General features: G+C 45.5%; 1 protein-coding gene across 1 annotated transcript; it reads left to right on the forward strand.

The window, feature by feature from the left end:
• The first annotated feature begins 1255 nt into the window (after positions 1-1255).
• Positions 1256-11280, forward strand: tmem65 (transmembrane protein 65). Its single transcript, XM_083680224.1, has 7 exons — positions 1256-2184; positions 5220-5264; positions 6414-6481; positions 6645-6699; positions 7320-7362; positions 8757-8862; positions 9232-11280. Exons 1-7 carry the CDS (start codon positions 1938-1940, stop codon positions 9346-9348), a joined length of 681 nt encoding a protein of 226 aa, XP_083536350.1. The 5' UTR covers positions 1256-1937; the 3' UTR covers positions 9349-11280.
• Positions 11281-13418: the final 2138 nt, after the last annotated feature.

Below are 13418 nucleotides of genomic sequence, written 5' to 3' on the forward strand. Positions count from 1 at the left end.
CTCCGATCTCTGTCAGCACTGGTCAGCAACTGGTCAAAACCCATGTCCTCGAACACGCTTGATGTCTTTCAGGTGCATGACGCCATCTAAAAGTAAAAACAGTTAGAACCTCTAATAGAACAGTTTCCCATCAACATGTACAGTGAGGTGTACAGTGAGGTGAGGTGTACAGTGAGGTGGTCAGTGAGGTGAGGTGTACAGTGAGGTGGTCAGTGAGGTGGGATGTACAGTGAGGTGTACAGTGTACAGTGAGGTGGGATGTACAGTGAGGTGTACAGTGAGGTGTACAGTGAGGTGGTCAGTGAGGTGAGGTGTACAGTGAGGTGGTCAGTGAGGTGAGGTGTACAGTGAGGTGGTCAGTGAGGTGTACAGTGAGGTGTACAGTGAGGTGAGGTGTACAGTGAGGTGAGGTGTACAGTGAGGTGTACAGTGAGGTGAGGTGTACAGTGAGGTGGTCAGTGAGGTAGGGTGTACAGTGAGGTGGGGTGTACAGTGAGGTGAGGTGTACAGTGAGGTGAGGTGTACAGTGAGGTGGTCAGTGAGGTGTACAGTGAGGTGAGGTGTACAGTGAGGTGTACAGTGAGGTGTACAGTGAGGTGTACAGTGAGGTGAGGTGTACAGTGAGGTGGTCAGTGAGGTGAGGTGTACAGTGAGGTGTACAGTGAGGTGAGGTGTACAGTGAGGTGTACAGTGAGGTGAGGTGTACAGTGAGGTGTACAGTGAGGTGTACAGTGAGGTGAGGTGTACAGTGAGGTGTACAGTGAGGTGAGGTGTACAGTGAGGTGTACAGTGAGGTGAGGTGTACAGTGAGGTGAGGTGTACAGTGAGGTGAGGTGTACAGTGAGGTGGGATGTACTGCACGTTTAGTGTTTCAGCATTTCGGAGGCACTGGTGGGATGTAGGAACAAACAAGTCCCTGAATGACTGACCTGAGCCCCACTGGTAATGAGTCGCTGCTCCAGCCCTCAGCTGGCGGTGAATCACCGTGACTTCCACCCAACCACCGGAGATGAACGGCCACCGTCGGAGGAGCGGACTGCGGACTGCGGACTGCGCCCCCTAGTGTCCCTAGCCCAGGTTGACCGTCGGGTGAGCGGTGAGCGGACTGCGCCCCCTAGTGTCCCTAGCCCAGGTTGGCCGTCGGGTGAGCGGTGAGCGGACTGCGCCCCCTGGCGTCTCCAGACCAGGACGACCGCGTTGTGTTGCATTTTGGGAAATGTTTACAGACTTCGGCTCGTCAAACTTCCAACAACAGCTGCAAGAACCAGGACGAGAACCAGGACGAGAACCAGGACGAGAACCAGGACGAGAACCAGGACGAGAACCAGGACGAGAACCAGGACGAGAACCAGGACGAGGGAGGATCAGTCACCGAACTAACTCTACTGGGGCAAACGATCAGAGAAACAATGCTGCTGTAGGTCAGGTTTAAGGACCGAGGCACGGAGATGCGACCGGAGAAACGCGTCTGAAGTGGAAGTAAATGACTGGTGGAAAAAGCAGCTAAGCGGCTCTGGGACTCAACCTGAACCCAACAGGTTGGACTGATACAGACCTCAACACTTCACCAACATTTGAATGGACATTTGGTGGGAAATTGCCTCTTTGAATCCGAAAGGAAAATATGTTATTGTCATTTGTCGGTCAGCGGAGTGCATTAGCCGAGTGTCGTCCTCCGAGCTAACTTTCCTAGTTGTTACTTCATCGGCTGGGTTTGTTTCTTTCTCTGCTGTTTATTTACTTGGGAAGTTCAGAACATGTTGGATGTCTTTTAGCCACGATCAGTGTCTGTAAACCAGGATTTCAGCGGACTGTCAGTTACTCCGTGCCTTCGGTCGCTGCAGCTACTTTTACGTTTCTGAGAAACAACCTGGAGGAGAAGAAAAGACTTCTTTTAGTTTTGCATTTAGTATTTTGCCACCAACACATCTGCCACAATGATCAGGCTCTGTCTCCAGCGGAGCCTCCGACCCGTGGTCCTGTCCAGGTCCGCCGTGGACGCGGCCCCCGGCCGGCCGCCGCCGGTGTCCCCCGGTCAGACCCGCAGGTTGGGGACACACCGGCGCAGAGAACCGAGGGAACCTCTCAACTCTCCACAAACACTCAGCAAGTTCATCAGCAGCCTGAACCCTGACGAGAGGACGGCCTTACTGAAGAGCTTGGAGTCTGTCGGTGTTGCACAAGGTGAGATTACAACTCAGGTGTTCAAAAACTCATTTCTCATCTCATACCAATGCCACAAGATTTGAGACACACTTTAGGGGACACATGCATTAGTGTGTGTGTGTGTGTGTTTGGTGTTAACAGGAGAGTTGGTGTGAGACTTTGTTGGTGTTAACAGGAGAGGTAGGGAGGAGGCCTCCTATGATTCATCCCCTTCTCTTTGTCTGTAAACTGCCCCTCTCTCACCCATTCATAATGCTTGGCATTCCTGCAGGATGACTGTATTTTCCTACAACCCACCAGTGCTGTCAGAAATCTTTAAATACTAACACCCCACCTCCCTCCACACTCCACTGAACACCCCACCACACCCCACCTCACCACACCCCACCACACCCCACCTCACTCCACCCCACCACACCCCACCACACCCCACCTCACTCCACCTCACTCCACTCCACCCCACCACACCCCACCTCACTCCACCCCACCCCACCCCACCACACCCCACCACACCCCACCCCACATGTTGGTATTTTGGCGGGGAGAGGTTTATAACAGGCTATGGCCAGACTGCCTGTTATTCTTAGATTCTTTCACTTTCTCTTCATTCTCTTCATTCAGTGGTTGAGAGGAAGGAACTGCAGATCTAATGGACTGAGAAGGGCTGTGGTTTATTCAGCAGGATATTGCCTGGATGCTCATATGTCTGTTATTATGTTAATGTTTAAAAATGCATTTAATGAGCATTGCACGTCTGTACTGGAAGGAACATAGTGTTCCCGTGCCGTCCCGTGCCATTGTTCCTTTTTTTATTAAAAAAGTTGCTTGACAACACTGCTTTTATTAAAAAAAGGAACAATGACAACCTTAGTCAGAAGGAAGCTTTTCTTTTAGTTGTGTGAGTGTCATTTTATTGTCGTGAATTTGTAGTAAATGATTATACACAAATGTTGTGGACCTCCCACTGACTGCTCGGGCGAACAGTGCCCCCCCCCCCCACCCCCGCTTAAAGTAAGTGAGTATCCCTGTGGTAGGCTGAGAGTATCCCTGTGGTAGGCTGTGTGAGGTTATCATTGACAGCTGGTGTTGAAGACACACCCAGGCAGGGGAGTTAAAGGGGAGGAGAAGTATGGGCAGGGGAGTTAAAGGGGAGGAGAAGTATGGGCAGGGGAGTTAAAGGGGAGGAGAAGTATGTACTTCAACCCTCAGTAGATGATCATAGACTAGATGGGGCACCTTGTGCATAATAGTTCCCCTTGAAAACCACCTTTACACTCCTCCTCCCCTCTCTCTCACTCTCTCTCTCCCCCCCCCTCTCTCTCTCCCCCCCCCTCTCTCTCTCCCCCCTCCTCTCTCTCACTCTCTTCTCTCTCTCTCACTCTCTTCTCTCTCTCTCTCTCCCTCCTCTCTCTCTCTCTCTCTCTCTCTCTCTCTCTCTCTCTCTCTCTCTCTCTGTGAAGTGAATGTAGAGTCAGTTGTCTTCTGTCTTTAACCTTTTTCAGGCTTCTGAATATCCCAAATGTGGCAGATTTGTACCCCGTCAATCTGTAATAATGATGCTGTAATCAGATGGTACTTTATGGCACTGCAGTATCTCAGGGAAGCCGACGAGGCTTCCAGTCCTGTTATGAAACCAATCCCATTCTGTAAACAACAGTAACACGACTGTGCCAGACGGCATAATGAAGTGGCACCAGGCGTGCCGACTCTCTCCTCAGCTCAGCTCACGCTTCAGCACGGTCTGCGCCAGCATGCTAGGCCGGCTAATAACCCAACTCGGTTCCGTCTGTTTGAAGTCTGTTTACAAGCTGGAAATGTCCCGGAGGGGAAGAGGTCTCTGGAGTCTTCGGTTCCTCTTCCCGAAATAGCGCTTCTCTGTCTGAAACATCCTTGGCCTTTCCATTAGAGGCCTTCATTGTAGAGGTGTGATGAGGTGTGTTGGGATGGTGGAGGTGTGATCGTGTTGAGGGGCTGCACACACAGTGAAGGCCAAAGTCTCTGCCTCCCCAGAGTCATCCAGGGGGGTGCCAGTGTTCTGTCCCAGAATGCACTGAGAGGTCCAGAAGCTGCGTGTCCAATAGAAATCCCCGATCACGCTCGTAGGCGGTCGCTCGTAGGCGGTGTCATGGTTGCTGCTAGCCAATAGCATACAGTCCCCTCAAATCAAATGAAAACGTATTTGTCATAAACACAGAATCCAGCTGTCAACGGTGTGATGAAATGCTTTGGGGAAGCTAGCTCCTCAACAGTGGAGCAATAAGTAATAATGAAACAATGACAGAAGAAGCAGCAGAAACACAACAACAGTAGTGGAGTGGGTAGATAAATCTAGCAGTAGCAGTAATAGTCCGCAAGTATTCCATACTATATATATATATATATATATCTATGTCTTCTTTTAGCTCTGTACTCCAACAGATTGGATTGTAAATCAAACAATTACTATGATGTTAAAGTAGAGATTCTCAGCTTTAATTCAATGAAATAGGTGGAGTATGTTTAAAAAATGTTTTTTTGTCCATTTTCTAAATGGTGAACCCAATCTGAAAAAATAACAAAAACATTGAATTGAAGCTGAGAATCTCTACTTTGACCCCATGGTAACTGTTTGATTTCAAATCCAAACTGTTGGATTAGAAAAGAGGTAAAAACAAGAGAAAATGCTTCCTCTTTCCAACACTTCTGGAGGGTTCTGTCCATGGCAGAACGTTGTGGTGGTGTCAGGTATCCAAAAAACAAAATACCAAAGTCACAAAGAACTCATGGGGCTAACGGGAGTGGGTATCACTTTACCACCCAGAGTCCAGGACCCTCCAAACCCCATACATTAAAGCCCCAGTCCATAAGTGGCCTGCCAGGCTATTCAGCGTGACCTTTTCAACTGATGACATGTTCCATTGCAGTGTTTGTTGTGCTGTATAGTTGCCTCTCCAAACCGGCGTTGTGCGAGTTGGGAAGTGAAAGGGCGTATGAGTTCCATCTCGGAATTGCACCCTAGTGTGCATAATCTTACAGTTCTGAATTTTGATTTGTTTGATGTTCTTCTGTTCCAGAGATGCCGGAGGCTTCTACTCTCACTGCAGCTCAGATAAGATACGGTAAGAGATAAAACTTGTTCTGCGGCAGGCAGACAGATAATCTCACAGTGGCATGCTTGTTCTTTTTATTATTATTCATTGTTCTGTACATTTAACGACAGAAAACATCTACAGGTATAAAAACAATGTACCCAGATTTACACGGTGGGATCCTGGGAATTGTGCTTCTGTCACATGACAGTATTCTGAAAAGAGGGAATTTTGAAATCGGAGGACGGGCTCATTGTAATGCATGGAACGGAACATTCCAGCCCATCCTCCGCTTTCTACCCCCACCAGCCTCCACTGGTATAATAGTATGGAATGTTCCGGTCTGTCACTGAGCTTGACTTTCCACCATTCGGAATGTTTATCTACCGCTAGGCTTTTGCCCTGCAGTCAGAAAAGAAAAAGTGGATTTTCCTGAATATCCTCCTGTCAGCCCATCCTGCTCCCTCCAGCAGTGTGGACAGCCACTCAGCCCATCCTGCTCCCTCCAGCAGGCAGTGTGGACAGCCACTCAGCCCATCCTGCTCCCTCCAGCAGGCAGTGTGGACAGCCACTCAGCCCATCCTGCTCCCTCCAGCAGGCAGTGTGGACAGCCACTCAGCCCATCCTGCTCCCTCCAGCAGGCAGTGTGGACAGCCACTCAGCCCATCCTGCTCCCTCCAGCAGGCAGTGTGGACAGCCACTCAGCCCATCCTGCTCCCTCCAGCAGGCAGTGTGGACAGACACTCAGCCCATCCTGCTCCCTCCAGCAGGCAGTGTGGACAGACACTCAGCCCATCCTGCTCCCTCCAGCAGGCAGTGTGGACAGACACTCAGCCGTGTGGGTCATGAGGAGGGGGGGGTGTTCCTGCTCAACGGGAGCAGTCACGCGGTGCAGACCAAACAACTAATTGAGAATTTCAATCTTGCGAAGTGACAGCCTCCCTCGCTCCGTGTGTACACAACCATGAAGTGTCAGGATGACGGCTCTGTCGAGTCTCAGAGTGGCGTGTGGTTCGGTGTAAACGTTCTGAGTCGTACAGTTGTTTTCCCAGCATCACTGAAGTACACAGCTTTGTTGAGCCCCATTGAGTTTGTTTAGCTAACTTGATGCAGTTGATACATGCAGCTTGGTGACAGTCTATTTCTTTTTAATACTTTCTTTTATTATTTGTGTTGCAGTGCTTCTATACAATGGGATCCCCTTCGTTGGGTTTGGCTTCCTGGACAACGCCATCATGATTGCAGCAGTAAGTGAAAGGCCTTTTTCACTGGTATTTCTTGGTGGTGAAATGTCCTCTGTGTGCCACTTTGCTCATGTAACACACATATGTGAGTATTAAAGGTGGTATTTCAGAAGCTTGAAAGAACAGCACAGTAAACTGTTATCAATGCCATGTTTTTGCTTTTCAGGGAACCCAGATTGAGTTGTCTATAGGGGTCACCTTTGGGATATCAACCATGGCGGGTAAGACTGTCGTTCTAGAACTTACAGATATAGATTTTGTTCTAGAACTTACAGATATAGATTTCACATTTAAGTAAGTTAGCAGATGCTTTTATCCAAAGCGACTTACAATAAGTACACGTATCTAAAGTAAGTGAATTGACGAGATAGATATACAGATAGATAGATAGATATACAGATAGATAGATAGATAGACAGACAGACAGACAGACAGACAGATAGATATATGAGGTCTGAGGAGGAGGAGCCCAGGTGGAGCCTAAATAGAATAAATAAATACAGCTCTTCTTCCCTCAGGGGATATTACTTAGAAAACGGAACGGAACCGTATGGGGCAATATCCTGCACCACAATAAAACAACAAGAGCAATATCTGTCTAGCCACGCCTCTCTTCACTAGGGCGGATGGTTGTAGTTGCTATGGATACTAAAGAGATACTGTTGTTTTCATTTGAGAGCGAATCCTTGTCATGGCTAAGCTAAGCTAGTCAGGTCTGCTCGGGTAGACACGCTCCAACGCCACGTTAAACATCTCCCATGAATGAGTGCAGCTAAGCCTTAGATCCCTTCTACCCACAGAGACGTTGTTGCTCACCCCTCTCCATCTTCTCCTGTTACAGCTGCTGCCCTTGGCAACCTGGTGTCGGACCTGGCCGGACTCGGGTACGAAGACCAATAACTCCCTGCTATGTCTGAGGACATTTAATGTTGTTATGTCTGAGGACATCTATTGTTTAATACCTAGGGTTAGGGTTAGGGTTAGGGTTAACTTTCACAAATGTGACCCTATTTGAAAAAACGGAAGTAGACATTATTGACTGTACTGTAATGCGGTTCTGACTTAAACATTGACTTATGTATTTAAGTAATTTTGTAATTGCAAGAAGATGCTGTATTACCCACCATCTCAGACTGCCTCAACCAACATGCCACCATGTTAAAAGATAGCAGTTTTTGAGTTACAAAAAGCTGAATAGTATAAAAAGTTGAATAGGTACCAAAACCAAGTCATAGCTGTCTTGCTGAAGCAATCCTACTAATAATATATAGATATAGTATAGTAATATATCTAGTTAACATGGTAATATATGTTGTGTGTAATTACACTTTAACTTAAACCCTGTAAATATACATATCAACCGTTCAATACTCCAACGTTTTAAACTTATGTACACTCACTGAGCACTTTATTAGGAACACCTGTACACCTTCTCATGGTGGAGGTGGTGGAATGGTGTGGAGAATGTTTTCTTGGCACACTTTGGGCCTGTTATATACCAATCAATCATGGCTTGAATGCCACAGCCTATTTGAGTATTGTTGCTGACCATGTGCATCCCTTCATGGCCACAATCGACCCATCTTCTAATAGCTACTTCCAGCATGATAATGCACCATGTCACAAAGCAAAAGTCGACTCAAACTGGTTTCATGAACTTGACAATGAGTTCAGTGTTCTTCAGTGGCCTTCCCAGTCACTGGATCTGAATCCAATAGAACACCTTTGGGATCCAATAGAACACCTTTGGGATCCAATAGAACCCCTTTGGGATCCAATAGAACACCTTTGGGATCCAATAGAACACCTTTGGGAAGTGGTAGAACACTTTTGGGATCCAATAGAACACCTTTGGGATCCAATAGAACACCTTTGGGATGTGGTAGAACACCTTTGGGATGTGGTAGAACACCTTTGGGATGTGGTAGAACACCTTTGGGATCCAATAGAACACCTTTGGGATGTGGTAGAACACCTTTGGGATGTGGTAGAATACCTTTGGGATGTGGTAGAACACCTTTGGGATCCAATAGAACACCTTTGGGATCCAATAGAACACCTTTGGGATCCAATAGAACACCTTTGGGATCCAATAGAACACCTTTGGGATCCAATAGAACACCTTTGGGATGTGGTAGAACACCTTTGGGATGTGGTAGAACGGGAGATCTAATCCCAGTATTAGTACAGTGTTGTAATATCAATAACATGTCTGTCTGTCTGTCTGCCTGCCTGTCTGTCTGTCTGTCTGTCTGATTAATTGTTGCTGTGTGGGCAGTCTTGCAGGGTACGTGGAGGCCCTGGCCCTCCGGTTGGGGATGCAGGTTCCTGACCTGACACCCAAGCAAATGGACATGTGGCAGACCAGAGTCAGCTCCCACATGGTGAGTGACGTCCCATGACACACATTCACGTCTCCTTTATGGCCTTCAAACCCATCGCTACGGTAACCTTAGAAAGATAGGAAGAGAGACGCACACTCTTGCTCTGATGCTAATTATTTATTTAACTCATTCAGTGCCAAGGGTGGATAAAGTCGCCCAAATTGTAGTCAACATTCTAGAGTGGCAAGGGTGAATTTATTCACCAAAAATGCATAAATGATGATGCTTCATTATTTACATATATATATACAGAATATATCTAAATGTTTTCATTTTTTATTTGATCTTTTATTTGATGCACTTTGAGATTAGTGTTGTATAATTAAAAGCACTTTTCTAAATGTAATATATTATTATTATTTTCTGCAGGGAAAAGCCATAGGAATCGCTATCGGATGTATCCTAGGAATGTTCCCTCTACTCTTCCTAAAAGACAAAGAGGAGACCGAGACTAAGGAAGTGGAAGCCACTACCATGGACCCCTAAACACAGATACCCCATCTCTCTACCATGGACCCCTAAACACAGATACCCCATCTCTCTACCATGGACCCCTAAACACAGATACCCCATCTCTCTGAGTCCAGGGTCAGCTACATCCACTAACACCATCTCTCTGAGTCCAGGGTCAGCTACATCCACTAACACCATCTCTCTGAGTCCAGGGTCAGCTACATCCACTAACACCATCTCTCTGAGTCCAGGGTCAGCTACATCCACTAACACCATCTCTGGTTCCTTCTCTGAATGTAAAGGATGAAGTCACCTTGGATTAATTGAAGTTGGAAATGAATGGGAGTTGAACTACAATTAATGTATGTGATCATCTTGTGAATAATGCCATTTTACCTTAAAGGAATAGTAAATGACAAAATCACATATTTGGTTCCTTACCCTGAAAGGACAGACTTCAGTCCCGCTTTGGTTCTGTTTATCTGGGCTCTGGAACTAAAAGCTAGTTGTTAACATTTTTAAGCAAAACCAAAAATAGTGAATGGAAAGTTGGCATGTTTGAAATGTCATTCTCAAATCATCTCAAAGTCATTTCAGTCAAGTAATTGAGTTTTCTCTGAGAATTTGAGATGATTTGGCTAACTTCGGGTCCATTGACTTGCATTGGGTTTTGGTTAAACATGCTAACAGTTAGCTGTTGGTTGCAGAGCCCAGATAAACAGAACCAAAGTGTTGATTAAAGTTTGTCCTTATCCATCGACTCATTTCTGGGTAAGGAACCAAATATGTGATTTAGTAATTTGGGTAAAGTGGGAGATTTGAGATTTTTGTGCCCTTGTGGAGGCGTGACTACATTACAGTAGGCCTCTCTGATCATGCTGCCTGGGGTGCTAGACTCTGAACACTAGGCATGGTCTTAGTCTTAACGTTTCACAAAACTGGAAAATTCAGAAAAGAAAATGAACAAACTGTCAACTGCTACCTCTGGCAATTTTTTGTTTTGATTGATGAAATTGCATAAGGAGTTGAATATTAATATTAGCTAAGATATTTCTTTACAGGAAAAAAATGTCTTGTTGATATTTCTAGGAGGATGTATGTATTAAGCTTTGAAATGTGTTGAATTAGTTGTTGTGAACAAGGGCGAAGCCATTGAGTCTAACCACCCTATTTTTCTTTTTGTCACTACCAACAAAGTTTTGAAAGGCACAATCACAAACATATCTCAACAAACACTACCACTATACACTACTGCATCAAGCCTTGCAGTAGGCGGCCATCTTTACTTGGCTAAGAATGAACTCTGGGTGAAATCCTAACTGGAGATGTACGCTCGTAACTCGAATCATCGCACACATTTCTGATTGACCCTGCCAGATTTACATAGTCATGCACACGGATATCTCGCTTTAGGATCCCCCTACATGGCTTTAAGTATAGTACCAAAGCCCATTAACTCACCTGAGTTAACTCAACTGCCAAAGAATTCTGGAACACTCACCACCTAGAGTTTCAAGTGTTCTATGTGGTGTTTACCTAGCAACAACACCTTGATTGGCTACCAAATGAAGCATCATAATTTATGCATTTTTTTTTTAATCCACAGTGCCACACTTAATTTTGATCACATCACTCAGCCAAATATCTCTTTATGAAATGTTTTGAAGCACCATAGGAGATTTTTTATTTTGTAACAATGTATTTAAATTCATGTACTGAAAAAATATTGTTGTTTTTACATGCCTGTTAGTATGCCTCGTCATGGGAAATGAAGAAAGAGTCACAGTTCATAAAGTGTGTTTGAACAGTTTTGACTAGAACTTCATTATTATGCTGTCAAAAGTGTGTTGTTAAATGTGGCGATTCTGACAGAAATTGAGATAATCTAAAAGTAACCCTTTAGCGCCGATGTTGCAGATAGGCAAACATGTCTTTAAACACCTGGTAAAATATCTACGCGATCAATTCCCAAAAGCAAAGTACTGTCTTGAAGAACAGGTCATAATAAACACGCGTAGCTCCATCTGGTGGCCGATTGTTGTAAAATTTCTCTGAAAAATGGCGGAAACCACAAGTCTGAACACGTTCTGCTCGTCTGAAAGAGTCTCGCACGTGGCCAAAAGGGTGAGTTTCTGAAATTCAGTGGATGTAGAATGTTGATAAGATGTCCAGAGATGCCAGAGTAAATTGTCTAAGAAAAATATTCATTTTTGGCGAAGACATAGTCACTTGAAATGTAAATGTTGCGTATACGCAACATATGGCATTAAGGACTGTAATCACATTTTAATGCTTTGCTTAGACTTTCATATAAAAAATGCAACATTGCATAACTATTGATATAAGTGTTAGAATTTTGTTTGTTAGAAGTGGTCTCCTTGGGAAGTCATAATCACTGCTTAATTTTCATGAAAGGAAAACTGGGTCCGGGTATGTAAGGCAGCGTTTCCCAACCGCTGTGCCGCGGCACACTAGTGTGCCGTGAGAGATCGTTGGGTGTGCCGTGAGAAATTATCCAATTTCACTTTTTTTTAATTAACATTTATTAATAATTATCTGCAAATAATATGCCATTGTCGAGTGTCTGTGCTGTAATATAGTGACTGGCAGAGTAATGTAATATTGGTCCGGGTGGCAGCAGGTAGCTAATTGCCTCGTTCCTTCTTAGAGACAAGAGAATTAGTGACGCATGCGACAGGTCGTGGTTGACAGTGATGGAGAAGTTTTTAAAAAGGAAAAATGTAAACTCCGAACTGGGCCCTGGACAAGATTCTGACCCAGGTGAAGTACCAGGCCCTAGTATGAGTGGTGGTAAAAAGAAAGCAAAGACGGTGAGCTTGAGGCAATACAGCGAAAGCTATCTTCCAACAGCGCCATGGTGCCGAGCAGCTGAAACATCTCCAAACGAAACACCCGTCGCTTCAAAACAAGCCGATGGACTATTTTGTTCGCCTGCGTGAAAACACAGAGAAACAGGCAACTTTTATGAGAAAAACCACAAAGGTAAATGAGAAAGCCCTCAAAGCTAGTTACCTAGTTGCTGAACTCGTAGCTAAATTAAAAAAGTCCCACTCTGTGGCAGAGACATTAATACTACCTGCCTGCAAAGCCATTGTCAACGAGATGCTCGGCCCTGACGCGGTTAAAGACATAGCTAAAGTCCCGCTCTCAGATACACAACTGCCAGGCGTATTGATGACATGTCTACAGACATCGAAAGTCATGTTTTGGGAAAGATACGCATCAGTAGGAAATTTGCGTTGCAACTTGATGAGTCTACGGATATTATTGTATCAGGCTACAGAGTGTCATTTTGTAACATTTTTGGTTGGTGGTGTGCCGCAAGATTCTTTCAATGTAAAAAATGTGCCGTGGCTCAAAAAAGGTTGAAAAACACTGATGTAAGGGATATGATCAATGCACTTAAAAACTGTCTGGGATGGTGTACTGCTTTGGATAGTTGTCTGGCGCAGTATTCAATGTAATTCGAATGGAACATCCCTTTAAAGTAGACATGTTTTAATTAGTTTTTTTGTTTGAAACTTTGGTACGCTAGCTACATATAAACTACATGAGAGACATTCAAAATGCCCACTCCGGTTACAACAAGTAAACAAGCAGCTTCGAAAAGAACCATGTAGGAAGTGGAAAATGTGATGTTATAATTAATCATTCGTTCGCGTAGCGGGTCAGTTCAATTACTGGAAGCAGGAGCGTTTCCACTCCAGGGAGGTCAGGCCCATGTCAGCAGTCGGAAACTTGGCACCTGTTGATTAAAACAGATAGACTTGTGCTTCAGCAGGAGACCCTAACCCTAACCCCAGGAGACCCTAACCCCAGGACCCCCCTAACCTTAACCCCAGGAGACCCTAACCCTAACCCCAGGAGACCCTAACCCCAGGGGACCCTAACCTTAGGAGACCCTAACATTAACCCCAGGGGACCCTAACCCCAGGGGACCCTAACCTCAGGAGACCCTAACATTAACCCCAGGGGACCCTAACCCCAGGAGACCCTAACCCTAACCCCAGGACCCCCCTAACCTTAACCCCAGGAGACCCTAACCCTAACCCCAGGAGACCCTAACCCCAGGAGACCCTAAC

Source organism: Argentina silus, assembly GCF_951799395.1.
Source record: "Argentina silus genome assembly, chromosome: 11".
Taxonomy (NCBI): Eukaryota; Metazoa; Chordata; class Actinopteri; order Argentiniformes; family Argentinidae; genus Argentina; species Argentina silus.

Coding starts and splice junctions, on each gene's coding strand:
- tmem65 (XM_083680224.1), top strand. CDS start 1,938: ATGATCAGGCTCTGTCTCCAGCGGAGCCTCCGACCCGTGGTCCTGTCC. Junction 7,363..8,756: donor TCGGACCTGGCCGGACTCGG/GTACGAAGACCA, acceptor CTGTGTGGGCAG/TCTTGCAGGGTACGTGGAGG. Junction 8,863..9,231: donor CCAGAGTCAGCTCCCACATG/GTGAGTGACGTC, acceptor TATTTTCTGCAG/GGAAAAGCCATAGGAATCGC.